The sequence below is a fragment of the Dendrobates tinctorius genome, unplaced genomic scaffold (genome assembly GCF_039654945.1).
Source record: "Dendrobates tinctorius isolate UK_male_01 unplaced genomic scaffold, ASM3965494v1 ptg000551l, whole genome shotgun sequence".
In the NCBI taxonomy this organism is placed as follows: Eukaryota; Metazoa; Chordata; class Amphibia; order Anura; family Dendrobatidae; genus Dendrobates; species Dendrobates tinctorius.
The window spans coordinates 42,522-56,496 of NW_027362209.1; the positions used below are offsets into that span (position 1 = coordinate 42,522).

At 44.2% G+C, this 13,975-nt stretch overlaps 1 protein-coding gene across 1 annotated transcript; it reads left to right on the forward strand.

The window, feature by feature from the left end:
* Positions 1 to 8,812: 8,812 nt before the first annotated feature.
* LOC141078402 (gastrula zinc finger protein XlCGF66.1-like) lies at positions 8,813 to 13,968 on the forward strand (the record flags this gene model as incomplete). The annotated part of the gene is made up of 4 exons (XM_073565140.1): positions 8,813 to 8,962; positions 9,092 to 9,271; positions 9,355 to 9,478; positions 13,964 to 13,968. Coding segments are annotated over 4 exons (459 nt in total), but the record flags the coding sequence as incomplete, so codon positions are not given.
* Between the last annotated feature and the right edge of the window lie 7 nt (positions 13,969 to 13,975).

Consider the following 13,975-nt stretch of genomic DNA (forward strand, 5'->3'; position numbering starts at 1 on the left):
TGGCTGTCTGTACTGCGTCTCGTAAGTCTTTGTTCATACCGTCAATGAATGCATTCACCAGTATTCTAACATCAAGTGGGTTTATGCAAATGTACCCCATGTCTGCCCATTTCAGCTGTAACCGTCCAAGGTATATCTCTACTCTCTCTCCTCTTTGCTGTGTCACATTAGTCAGGAGTACAGACTGCTCTGATTGTTCCACTGCAGCCCATTGTCTTAGTGACTCACAGTACGTCTCCCCAGATCGTGCAGATTTATCATCCATGCCCCAAGCCTGATTCTTTGTCACATCTGTGTGTGTCTTAATTATATGATCTAGTGCGTCACCTGCCTTTAAACTCATCAACCTCTCTAGGTCTGCCCAGGTACACTTATATGTCTGCTGTACTTCCTTTATGTGTCTGTAAAACGGGAATGGTTGGTCTTCAGGGGCAGGCAGCTGCTTCAGCAAAGCTAGCTGGTCAGAGGGGCTCCAGGGATAATACACCTGTATCTTTCTTATTCTAGTCACACTTCTAGGTCCTGCTGGGGTTGGCCGTCTGATGTCTACTGTCAGCTTACTCCTCAAGGGCCAATGTCCCCACTACCCACTATCCACACTATTATGTCAGCTTCTTATGATCTTGTCTGGATAGGATTTAGTGCAATTCTCTTAGGTCAGTAGCACAGGTCACACAAGTAGCTATTCAGTCTGGATTTGTCTGAGTCTGACCACAGTGTTTACAAGTCCATCTGTTTTGTCTGGGTCTCTGGTTACACTTTGTCAATCAAACATTCATAATACACCTTCCACACTGCTGCACATTCTCAAGCATCATTTATTCACTTGCTATTTTCTTCCCTTGTCTGTGCCTTTTTGTACATCCAAACATTCACACTCTGGTATTTTTGCCTTTTTCAATATTTGTCCCACTTGTTTTACTGCTTCCTTCCTTCTCTGTATTTTGTAATTTGACACAATTTGCTATACAAATCAATCACACAACTAGAAGCAGGTTCAAACACATTAATGACCAAGCAATCACTTACAATTCCCTTCTAAATTAGGCACCATATCTTACTTTTAACTTCCAATCTTCAATTAAGTACTGTTGCTTTAAAATGCACAAATCTTTCAGCGTGTACCTTACGGATAGAATTACAGAGAATTTTGAGCACAGCTCACACTCAGCAGAGATAAGAGCGAAGGGAGAAGAAAAACTACGCAGCTCCATCCTTCACCCCTCCCGTCAGAATGCAGCGTCGTCCTTCACAGAATTCTGTAGTTCTTTAGACTTATCAAAATCAATTTCTACAAAGAAACTCAAAATCACGGGATTTCACTGTAAGGGCAGATAACTGTATAATGAGATTAACCATGTCTTGCCCTTTTTCTGGCCAAATGCATTCAGGAAACTTTACAATGTAATGCCACATATAACACGAACTATATCATTACTCAATTCATTCAGTCTCAGATGTAGATTTGAAATATCTATAACGCATCTGTCCGGGATTCCACCACAACTAGAAAGGTCACAAATCTCTTGACACAAAAATGATGTGTGATGATTCATTCATACGTGCTCATTCACTGATTTTTTTTTTTTTTTATACTCAATTACTCATCTCTCATCTTATTCAGAGGTTCTCATAGACATATATACAAGGATTCACACAGCCTGCCTATCTTGCACTTTGGATTTGATTAATACTTTTTCCAGGTTCTTTGCTGCACTACTTCCATATCTATCCTCAATTATATCACATAACCGATTTCCTTCTTCAGGTGTCTTTCCCTGACTGTTCCCCATTTTATCTTTTATTCTTATCCTGTTTCTCTTGTTGTCTTCCTGTTAGTCCCCTGCCTTAGGTGGTGTATTGGGTAAGCTCAAGACTAGGCTCTACTATACCTCGTTACCTTCTTCCTAAGGTGCTAACAGGCTAAATGGAGTGTCTGTTCCTCGGTGTACTACGTGTTTCGTGTACTTATATGCTATGTAGCATCCGAACAGAAATACTCCCACAACACACAGGATTGTAAATAAAGTGTCCATCTACTGGGGTTCTTCAGTCATATCCTGTCACAGGCTCATTTCACGGTCCTGTGCTCATTCGGTCACACTCTTATCTGTCACAAGGTTTATTCGTAAAGGGTGTTGATTTAAGCTTAGGCGGTGACCTCCCCGAAAGGACGCTGTCACATGACCCAGTTAGGCAATATCACCACTCTTTGAACGAATACCTACTGTGCAGCTTATTTTTCTACTTTCCACAACCTTTCAAATCAAAGTAGCCATTCAACAACCTCCTCTATTCCTAGTGCGGAACCGTCTATTGTGAAAAACTTGTCCGTCCGGGCTGCGCAGTATGAACTGTTCACCCAGCCTTATATTCCGTAATGTCAGACCTCTCCCATTTTGATTTGCATCAGCTCTTTTTCTAAAAATAGCTGTGCACACACAGAACCTACAGTAACCTCTCATTCGAGCAGAAATTACATATGCGTGTCACACCCGATTTCCTCAGAGTTCTTATATGGACCTGATTTTACGGCCCCCTCCTCTACTAGATTCCCCTTTATACGGACCTTAGTTATAATGATAGATTATGAAGAGCAGAGAAGAGAAAAATTGATCTCTTACCTGGCCAGGTGTTTAGGTCTGCTGTTCACAATTTCATCAGTAACTGGAGTGGTCTGTAGATCGGGTAGTCTTGGAGAGGTGCCTATATCAGGTCCCTGTTTCGGGCGCCAGGAAACTGTCGGGATCCCTCAGATTACTCTTTCATCTGAAGGACCGATGTTCTTAGGTGTGAAGCACCATATGTCTCTAATCAATTGCTCCGTCGAGAAGGATAACACAGACACGGCTGTATAATACCACTCGGGATGCCTCTCAAGACGCCTCTGGCTTATCAGTTAGGCTTCCGTCTTTTATAGTAAAGAATTTAAACATTTTACAGACATGCGCAGTACAAATGATTTTACAACTTGTTTTCGACAAAGAAAGTCATTTAGGCGAAAAAGCAGAGGTATTTGACCTTGGTTCACAAGGGAGATGTCTGAGACATCTCCTCGAAGAACAGATAAGGTTTTAAACAAGAGAATGCAACATAGACAGAACTCAATTTAACTCCTTCAGTTCCTATCACAGGGGTCTAGTGAAGGCTTTTTAGCCCTTTCCTCAGACTGTAGCTCCTGGGAACAGGCCCTCACTCCTGTCCCTTCACTATAAAGCCTGGGCTTCATTATACAACTGTGCAGGGGTCTAGTGAAGGCTTTTTAGCCCTTTCCTCAGACTGTAGCTCCTGGGCACATGCCCTCACTTCTGTCCTTTCACTATAAAGCCTGGGCCTCATTATACAGCTGTGCAGGGGTCTATTGAAGGCTTTTTAGCCCTTTCCTCAGACTGTAGCTCCTGGGAACAGGCCCTCACTCCTGTCCCTTCACTATAAAGCCTGGGCCTCATTATATAGCTGTACAGGGGTCTAGTGAAGGCTTTTTAGCCCTTTCCTCAGACTATAGCTTCTGGGAACAGGCCCTCACTCCTGTCCCTTCACTATAAAGCCTGGGCCTCATTATACAGCTGTACAGGGGTCTAGTGAAGGTTTTTTAGCCCTTTCCTTAGACTGTAGCTTCTGGGAACAGGCCCTCACTCCTGTCCCTTCACTATAAAGCCTGGGCCTCATTATACAGCTGTACAGGGGTCTATTGAAGGCTTTTTAGCCCTTTCCTCAGACTGTAGCTTCTGGGAACAGGCCCTCACTCCTGTCCCTTCACTATAAAGCCTGGGCCTCATTATACAGCTGTACAGGGGTCTAGTGAAGGCGGCTTTTTAGCCCTTTCCTCAGACTGTAGCTCCTGGGAACAGGCCCTCACTCCTGTCCCTTCACTATAAAGCCTGGGCCTCATTATACAGCTGTACAGGGGTCTAGTGAAGGCTTTTTAGCCCTTTCCTCAGACTGTAGCTTCTGGGAACAGGCCCTCACTCTTGTCCCTTCACTATAAAGCCTGGGCCTCATTATACAGCTGTACAGGGGTCTAGTGAAGGCTTTTTAGCCCTTTCCTCAGACTGTAGCTTCTGGGAACAGGCCCTCACTTCTGTCCCTTCACTATAAAGCCTGGGCCTCATTATACAGCTGTACAGGGGTCTAGTGAAGGCTTTTTAGCCCTTTCCTCAGACAGTAGCTTCTGGGAACAGGCCCTCACTCCTGTCCCTTCACTATAAAGCCTTGGCCTCATTATACAGCTGTACAGGGGTCTAGTGAAGGCTTTTTAGCTCTTTCCTCAGACTGTAGCTCCTGGGCACAGGCCCTCACTCCTGTCCCTTCACTATAAAGCCTGGGCCTCATTATACAGCTGTACAGGGGTCTAGTGAAGGCTTTTTAGCCCTTTCCTCAGACTGTAGCTCCTGGTCACCATGTGATCTCACCATAACCCTAACAAGCTAATTAAGGTGTGAAATCTTGATCAAAATTATCTCAGTACACAAATCTCCAAGGGTGCCCAAAGTTTTGCATCGCCCTTTTTCCTTTTTGCAATTATGAAATTGTCAAAAAGTCTCTCTATATATTTTTATTATTATTTTTGCCTAAAATACAAAGGCCATGTGTCATCTTAGAGGTTCGGCCTTTTAGAGATCATTTCATCTTCATCTTACTACTGCTCACAATAACGGTCATTTTGACCCGGGGCGCCCACACTTTTACATGCCGCTGTCAATGCTTCGTCCCGCTGGTGCTCAATATTTAATAGGGTCTTACTATTAAACTTAATGAAAAGTTTGGTGAATTTCTTTGAGCTGCTATTACTAGAGATGAGCGAATATCGTCGGAGAAGTTGTTATTGGCTAATATCACTTACCGAATAGCTGCATCGGGACCCCGGATCCCTGGAGCGCTCCCGATAATCAGCTGCATGTGTCGCCCTCCATGCAGGTGCTGTGACTATCACACAGCGCGACACACGCAGCTGATTATCGGGAGCGCTCCAGCACACTGAGTCCTGCACACACTGAGGCCCCTGATCATGTGACCCCTGACTCCTCCCCTCCTGTGACCTCATCACAGGTCCTGTGCACTGCACAGAGCAGTCATATATGTGGCAGACACTCCTGGATCTTCTGCTTTCTGGGCCGGTTCCTCCTGTGAGTCCTATTAACCCTTTCGCTCCCTGTATTCTCCTTTCTGACCAGGACAATATCTGAATTCGGATAGTGTGACAGGAATTTAAGCAATGTGGAAGGAAAAAATGACAATTTTACTTTTTTTCCTCACAAAAATGTGACTTTAGCCCCCAAAATTAGCAGCGTAACAAATACTTATTTTCCCCACTGTAGTTTGTAGACTCCATATACAGATCCCTTAAGTACGAAAAGAGCTGAATTCCCCACTTAAGTTATTGCATTTTGGAAATTGCCCCCACTGGGAATTTTTCTCCAGGTAAAGGCACAATTGTGTCTCCATGGGGGTTGTGCTCACAGCCCAACATCGTGTGGCCTCCAAAGAAATGCCACCCCACACCATTACTGACCCTGTTATGAAATGAGTCACCGTAGGAGGCAAAAACAGAAATACTAGCTAAGTCCAGAAAACCAGAGAAGTTGGCAGCTATCGGATTGCAGACCCCTGAACCTATCAACAACAACTAGCAGTAGCTGTGGGGGGTTCCTACGGTGCCCTAGACCCCTCAATCACAGCCGGAGAACTACATAGCCTAAAGACAGAAAGGGAAATCTAAACTGCCCCAAAGCAGACCCCAAAGCAATAGGCAGCCCCCAACATATAATGACGGTGAAGCAAGATGAAAAAACACTCACACAGATAGAAAGATAGACTGAGCAAATGATGGGGCCCAAGCTAACTAGATAGGACAGGATAGAAAAGCTGCTGTCTGTAATCCGCCAAAAACCCTATCAAAACAAGAGCCAACAGACTGATAGGGAAAAAAGCCCTGAAGACGCTAGGCTTCAAAAAGACTATATCAGTACTCAGGTATTTTCTGAAGATAGAGCAAAAAGGAATTCAGCTCACCCCAGCAGGGAATGGCAGAAATCAAGAAAACAATGCAAAACAAAACCAAAACACAAATGCAAAAGGTAGAGCAGAAAACTTAGCTTTTGAGGAGCAGGAATCAGACTGGTCTCCTAGAATCCCTCAGAGAGATCACCAGCAAGGCAGAAGGGCGTCGGCTGCCTTATATCCAGTCAGTAATTCCCGTCACCCAGTCATCATCATCCTGCCCAGGTGTTTGGTAATCAGCCTCACTACCTTCCTTCACCAGAAGCGGGAGTTCATCAGACCTCAATGGTGAAGGGGAAAATGAACTCACAACATGACCCACTGCCAAACCGGTCATGCTGAAGGATGTTGCAGGCAGCAGATCGCTCTCCACGGCGTCTCCAGACTCTGCTACGTCTGTCACATGTGCTCATTGTGAACCTGTTTTCATCTGTGAAGAGCACAGGGCGCCAGTGGTGAATTTGCCAATCCTGGTGTTCTGTGGCAAATGCGAAGCGTCCTGTGCGGTGTTAGGCTGTGAGCACAACCCCCATCTGTGGACGTCGGGCACTCAGACCATCTTCATGGAGTCAGTTTCTAACCGTTTGTGCAGACACATGAACATTTGTGGCCTGCTGAAGATCATTTTGCAGGGCTCTGGCAGTGCTCCTCCTGTTCCTCCTTGCGCAAAGGTTGAGGTAGCGGTCCTGCTGCTGGGTTGTTGCTCTCATACGGCTCCCTCCACATCTCCTGGTGGACTGGCCTGTCTCCTGGTAGCGACTCCAGCCTCTGGACACTACGCTGGCAGACACAGCAAACCTTGTCACAGCTCGCATTGATGTGCCATCCTGGATGAGCTGCACTACCTGAGCCACTTGTGTGGGTTGTTGAGTCCGTCTCATGCTACCACGAGTGTGAAGGCACAGCCAACATTCAAAAGTGACCAAAACGTCAGCCAGAAAGCATTGGTACTGGGATGTGGTCTGTGGTCCCCACCTGCAAAACCACTCCTTTATTGAGGGTGTCTTGATAATTGCCAATAATTTCCATCTGTTGTCTATTCCATTTGCACAACAGCATGTGAAATTGATTGTCAATCAGTGTTGCTTCCTAAGTGGACAGTTTGATTTCACAGAAGTTTGATTTACTTGGAGTTATTTTCTGTTGTTTAAGTGTTCCCTTTATTTTTTTGAACAGTGTATATAGATAGAGAGATTTTTTTTTCTATCTACTCCAATGTGTACAGGATAATAGAGTATAATAAAGTAGTTATGGACGTGACGTAACTAACATTGTGCAGTGACTCTGCTTTCCATATAGTGATGGATATTTCTTGTTGCTGAAACTGTGATTTTTTTTTCCACTTTACACCTTTTTTAAACCCCTCTGATCAGTGCGATCATACAACATACAAGCCTCTGATGGCTCCGGTGATGCCCTGTACTACTGTAGTGCCGTGTATCATCACTGCCTGTCGGTGTAATACTAACGGCCCCAGACACATGAGATCAGAGTTGGCTGATCGGTCATTTGGCAGACGGCGATCTCTCCCGACTCCCCCATACACACAAATATTCCAGCTTTCCTGTGGTCTGTATGAGAGAGTCGCCTCCAGACTCCTCTAGAGGAGGATTATCTACAGGAAGAACAAACGGATTATCCTCTGAAATTCAGGATGCCGGATCCTTCTCTGCCCTGACATCATCTGTCGGGAGGCCCCCAAATACATTATATGGTCGGCCAAAACCCCCGAAATCAGTGCTTTCATGGAACTTTAGTCTGTGTATGGGGGCGTTATAAGGTAACTTATTGGACGCTGCCTCTGGCCCGGCCTAATAGACCTTCATACATTGCAGCCCAGACCCCATTATTAGGCATGTAAGTATCGTAGTAACTAGGCCGCCCCATACTATCGAGTACTTGGAGGCGGGCGTCATTCAGCCAAACTCTGTCACACCTTCTTAGATGTCATGTTTGCTTTTCACAGCAGCAAATGGATAAACTGTCAGGGTTTTTGTTGCAGCCTCATCTGTGCCGTCCCTGCGGTGTACATCTATGTTCTGGGGCCCAAACAGATTCATTTCTCTTTAATAAATGTTTAACATGTAAACATTATAAAATGTGTCTTCTGCTTTTTGCATATTTTTTTCTTCTTACAAGAATTGTTGGAGCCAATTTTCCTTAGAAACATTTTAATATCGGCTTTTTCTGGAGTTTTTCCTGTAATATAGGAAAGCCTAAGGCCAGAAATAAACCCCATAAATCACTGTACATGGAGACTTAGGGATCAGATCATTTCTGTCCGTTGTGTTTGTGGAAACTAAAAATCTTTTCTAAAAGCCTCAAACTTCTGTGTGTGACTCAGAGCTGAGATCTAACGTGATAGAAGATTCCAGTGCGGGGAAGACGGGAAACCTTCATATAGACGGCCGGTGGGGATGGAGGCAGTGACCGACTCTGGCCAAATCTGTCTCTAGAGCCGCAGTAGAAGATGAAGATGTCGTCCTCATCATGAAGGAGTTATTTCTCATGTCGTGTGTAATGAATATCTCCTGCAGTATTGATAATGCCGATTCCAGTGTCGGTAATGAGACGAGAATTAGCGTTATGGAAGATGAGTCTATGAGGAACGTGTTCAGCTGCCGACTCCGAGGAGGAAACTGCTTGTTGTCTGTGGCCTAAATATATAGGTTTTATTAGTAGATGTCAGGGGAGAAAACTAAACCCTGTAAGATAATAAATCTCCTCCTATGTTTCCCTTATTATCTCCAGTAATTGTATTATTACACAGGATTCTTATGATGTTACATCCGATCATCTTCTTCTCATTCAGGTCTCTACAATATCGGATCCTCTCAGTGAAGATCTTCTACAGAAGAGAATTTTCCTGATTTCCCCATCAAGGATGGATATGGACAGAGACAAGATGGCGGAGAGGATGTTACACCTCACCCTAGAGATCCTCTTCCGTCTCACTGGAGAGGTGAGAGATTCTGATGACGTCACATTACATCATTCTTATCTATGGGAATAACAGATGGACAGAACTGGAGAGGTGAGGACTCTGGAAATGTCTGTAGTGAGATTTATTAATGTGTCTCTCCATTACCAGGATTACACAGTGGTGAAGAAGACCTCTAGTGATCGCTGTCAGGACCCTGTGTCTGAGGGATGCGGAGGACCCCTGAGCCCAATCACGGGGCCTCCACCTCACCCCTTGATCCATGAGGACATCAATGACCAGAAGATCCTAGAACTCATCTACAAGATGATGGAGCTGCTGACTGGAGAGGTGACACTGCTGGGAATGCTGGGACATTATACAGTAACACTATGAAGGGATCGGGGGGATGACGGTATCATTGTATGTGTCAGGTTCCTATAAGGTGTCAGGATGTCGCTGTCTATTTCTCCATGGAGGAGTGGGAATATTTAGAAGGACACAGAGATCTCTACAAGAACGTCATAATGGAGGTTCCCCAGCCCCTCACATCACCAGGTAATAGACAGGACTAAATACACACGGCCTATAATTATCTGTATGTAGAGAATGAATTCAGTCCCTGTATGTGTTTGCTCCAGATCTATCCAGTAAGAGGACAACACCAGAGAGATGTCCCCGTCCTCTTCTTCCACAGGACTGTAACCAAGAAGATCCCAGTGTTCCTCAGGATCATCAGGTAGATGGAGAGAAGGTGTCAGGAGATCTCCCCTATGATGTGTAGATGGCTGTGAAGGTCTTGTGCTCAGTCTTGTTTTATTTCACCATCCTGTTAGCTCTTCTCTGATCTTGCTCTTGCTTTTCTATTTTTTTTTTTTAAATGTGGTACCCAGAACTGGACACAGTGTTCCAGAAGAGATCTGACCAAGAAGGAGTAGACGAGAATAATTATTTGACGTGAGAGAGAGGATTAAAAAAGATATAAATAAACTGGAGAAGTGGGCAGCAACTAACAGAATGGTTTTTAACAGGGAAAAATGCAAAGTACTACATCTGGGCAATAAAAATGAAAAAAGCATATACAGAATGGGAGGAATAGGGCTAAGCAACAGCACATGTGAAAAAGACTTGGGTATACTAATAGATCACAGACTGAATATGAGTCAACAGTGTGATGCAGCAGCAAAAAAGGCAAATGCAATTCTAGGATGTATTAACAGAAGCATACAGTCTAGATCATGTGAAGTCATTATTTCCCTCTACTCCTCTTTGGTCAGACCTCATCTGGAATATTGTGTCCAGTTTTGGTCACCACATTTTAAAAAAGACATCAACAAACTTGAGCAAGTTTAGAAAAGAGCGATCAGAATGGTGACCGGTCTGCAAACCCTGTCTTATGAGATGCAGGATTTTGGAATGTTTAGTTTGCAAAAGAGAAGACTGAGAGGAGACTTAATAGCTGTCTACAAATATCTAAAGGGCTGTCACATTGTAGAAGGATCAACTTTATTCTCATTTGCACAAGGAAAGACTAGAAGCAATGGGATGAAACTGAATGGGAGGAGACACAGATTAGATATTAGAAAAAACTTTTTGACAGCTAGAGTGATCAATGAGTGGAACAAGCGGCCACGAGAAGTGGTGAGTTCTCCTTCAATGGAAGTCTTCAAACAGAGGCTGGACAGACATCTGACTGGGATGATTTAGCGAATCCTGCTTTGAGCAGGGGGTTGGACCAGATGGTCCAGGAGGTCCCTTCCAACTCTGCGATTCTATGATTCTATGATGTAGACTCTATACTTCTCTTAATATGTCACAGAACTTCTGTTGGCAGCGGATTACCCACGATTCTCTCCAAGCGTGTGTCAACAGAACTTGTTTATTCAGGAACAATATATGATAAGCTTAATAGATCAGGAATAAATCATTTGTGTGCCTTTATCTGTGCAGCATCTACAACAGGCTGCTTCTCTCATACACAGACACAGCAGGATAACAGGAAGTACAGTCACATGCTCTCCCTGTGTGAGCCTCTGGGAGTGTTTTTTTTAAACTTTAAACTTTATAAACAGCATACAAATCTAGCAACTAAACACTCGTAGACAGGAATGGAGTTGTTGCACTAAACATATTCCAACAACTTGTGTAATGAGAACGGTGGAGATGGCAGGATTAGAGCTGATCATAGATGGGACTTCTCCATCTGTCTGTGACTTTTGCAATATTTGTTTCAGGGTGAAGATCTGACCCATATTAATACTACAGAGACATATGTGAGGGGTGATGAGCAGTGTAAAGAGATTCCCACATATGACCACCAAGGTGAGTAGCAACCACTAAATTCAGAGAAGTCACAGATTTGTAGTCCGGCCGTATTACCATGATCACCATTTTGCCTCTAGACCAGAACATTCTCCTCCACCCAAAACTGTTCAAATCACTTTGGGCATTGAAAATCCTTTTCTATAGAACTTACAACCTGTAGGATCCACCTACCTCAAAACGCTGACCGTTACCTGCCCAGATCTGTAACTATAAAGCCAAATGATAGCGTATGTAGAATGTGCTGACAAAATAGAAAGTCACATGAAGGAAAATATTATGATGGGCCTGTAAGAGAAAGTGGAGGGTAATGATGCTGTTGGCTTCCTAGAATCCTGAGATCTAATTTCAGGGCTGAAATCTCATCTCCAGAGATCTTGATACCCTAGATATCTCCATTTGCGCATGCATGGCTCCCCGGCGGCCATGTTCACGGAGTCCACCGCACAGGAAGAAACCACGGCTATGCAGGGGCCTCTGGCCTTTCACGACATGTCGGTAGAGCACCCTCGCAGCGGCGGACACCCCGGGCAACAGCAGTGGTGGCCACCCTGGGCAGCAGCAGTGGCCACCCCGGACAGCAGCAGCGGACACCCCAGGCAGCAGTGCCAGGCACCCCAGCAGCACCAAACACTCGCAGCGGTGCACTGCACATCAGACACCCCCTCATTCCACCCTGCGGCCTGCAGCATCACCCCACTCCTGCCTCCTCGAGAAGCGACCCTGGACCCCGCTTCGCCACAGCAATAAGACGCATGGATTATAAGAAGCACCACCATTTTATTAAAAAAAAATGTTTTCCTATTTTTCTCCTCAAACTCTTATAATCCAAAGTGTTTTATAATCCCAAAAATACGGTAACATGTTTTTTATTCTAGTTCTTTTTGTACAGATTCATTTTGTATGGTAGTCTGATGATGGAGGGATCGGCCTGCCTCACTTATGTGATCTGCAACTACCTGGTAGCCTTTAAAATAAGGTCTCCATTACCTCTGCCAAATGCCTGAGATCTAAATATAAGACACCTCAGCTCTGCACTATTATAAAAAGTTATCCGTAAATGTCTAATCTTTCTTCTTGAAACTCATCTGACAGAAAATATTGGCCCTTACGATACTTTAGATTGCCAAGAGCCACCGAGCCCCAAACTCTAATTACCCAGACAGTTTTCACCAGGACAAATACACCAGCTGAGCACAGAGGACTGAACCAGAGGAGAACAAGGCTGTATCCGGCAGATTCCGGGAATAGGCTTCAAGCTTTAGGAGGGTTTGGTGCTTTCTAATTGGCTTAAGCAGGTAGCAGATTGCTACCAGATTGCTGGACAGCACACAAATCCATACTGCCAGGCTGGATGAAACTACTGGTCTCAGGCACCCTAATCTTAGTGGCTGGACAGAGCCAGCGCCACCCAGAACTTCTGGTTTCGATGTCTCTTCTATTACCAGCAACGCCTGCACCATAAATAAGGCGCTGCTTGGTGATGGAATCAAACATCGCAGGAGCAGATTCCAGTGGAGAGGGGACACACCATCTGCAGATGCCCTAATATAGCAAAATTACAGGAAACTAAAGCAAATTAAGTACAAATATTCCAAACACTGGAAAGATAATAAAGGGCTCAACTCGCTGAACAATACAAAATAAATAGAATCTCATGCAAGAACTATTAAGCACAACAAGAGATCAAAATAGAGTTTTTCAAAGCTCAAATACAATTTATTGAAATGATAATAAACAGAGCATGAGTGCTAATATAGGTTGCAGCAGACATAAACACAAGGTGATTGTGCAGCACCTTAAAAAATATGGAAAAATATAAATATTTTTGTGTAACATAAGCAGTTATTTCACAAATATAGAACACAATAGAGAGCAACCCCCCAATTGAAGTAATATATATTCCCAAATGCAGGGGTGTTACATACAATCAGTACCAAGGGTAGGATACAATCTATAAAGTGCAAGAGTGCTCTGTGCTAATAGAGCCAAAGGGCGTTAAATGTAAACAACATGTAATGAAAACTGCCTATGCGCAATACAAAACTAAATATAAGGGCTGCATAAAAGAGTAACACTTACATGTAATGTGAATGCTGCTGTCAAACCTACCGCCCCTACGCGCGTTACGCCGCAGCTTCCTCAGGAGGCGTGGTTTCAATATGCCCCGGATCTAGTATTTATAGTGCGGTCAACCAATGAACCGCTTTCCCTAGTAAGGGATGTAGATTTCAAGACATGCGCACTAGCGCCCATAGTGACGTTCAATAGTGACTCATCCAGTTCCTAAAGTCCACGGAATAAGCGGCGCATGCGCTGTAGAGTCCCCCTAACAAACAGGGAGTCTATCATCAGCGCTCAATGGCAGGAAGGCAGCTCGAGCTGCTAAGCAGCCAGAAACGGCCAACCACCTACTGAGCACGTCCGAAGACTCCTAGTGAGGACAAAACTGGGCATGCGCACAAAAGAGGACCAATTGAATATGGAATACCAATCCTGTTTATGTCTGCTGCAACCTATATTAGCACTCATGCTCTGTTTATTATCATTTCAATAAATTGTATTTGAGCTTTGAAAAACTCTATTTTGATCTCTTGTTGTGCTTAATAGTTCTTGCATGAGATTCTATTTATTTTGTATTGTTCAGCGAGTTGAGCCCTTTATTATCTTTCCAGTGTTTGGGATATTTGTACTTAATTTGTATGTTCTGTTTTATAACAGTTTGATTCCCCT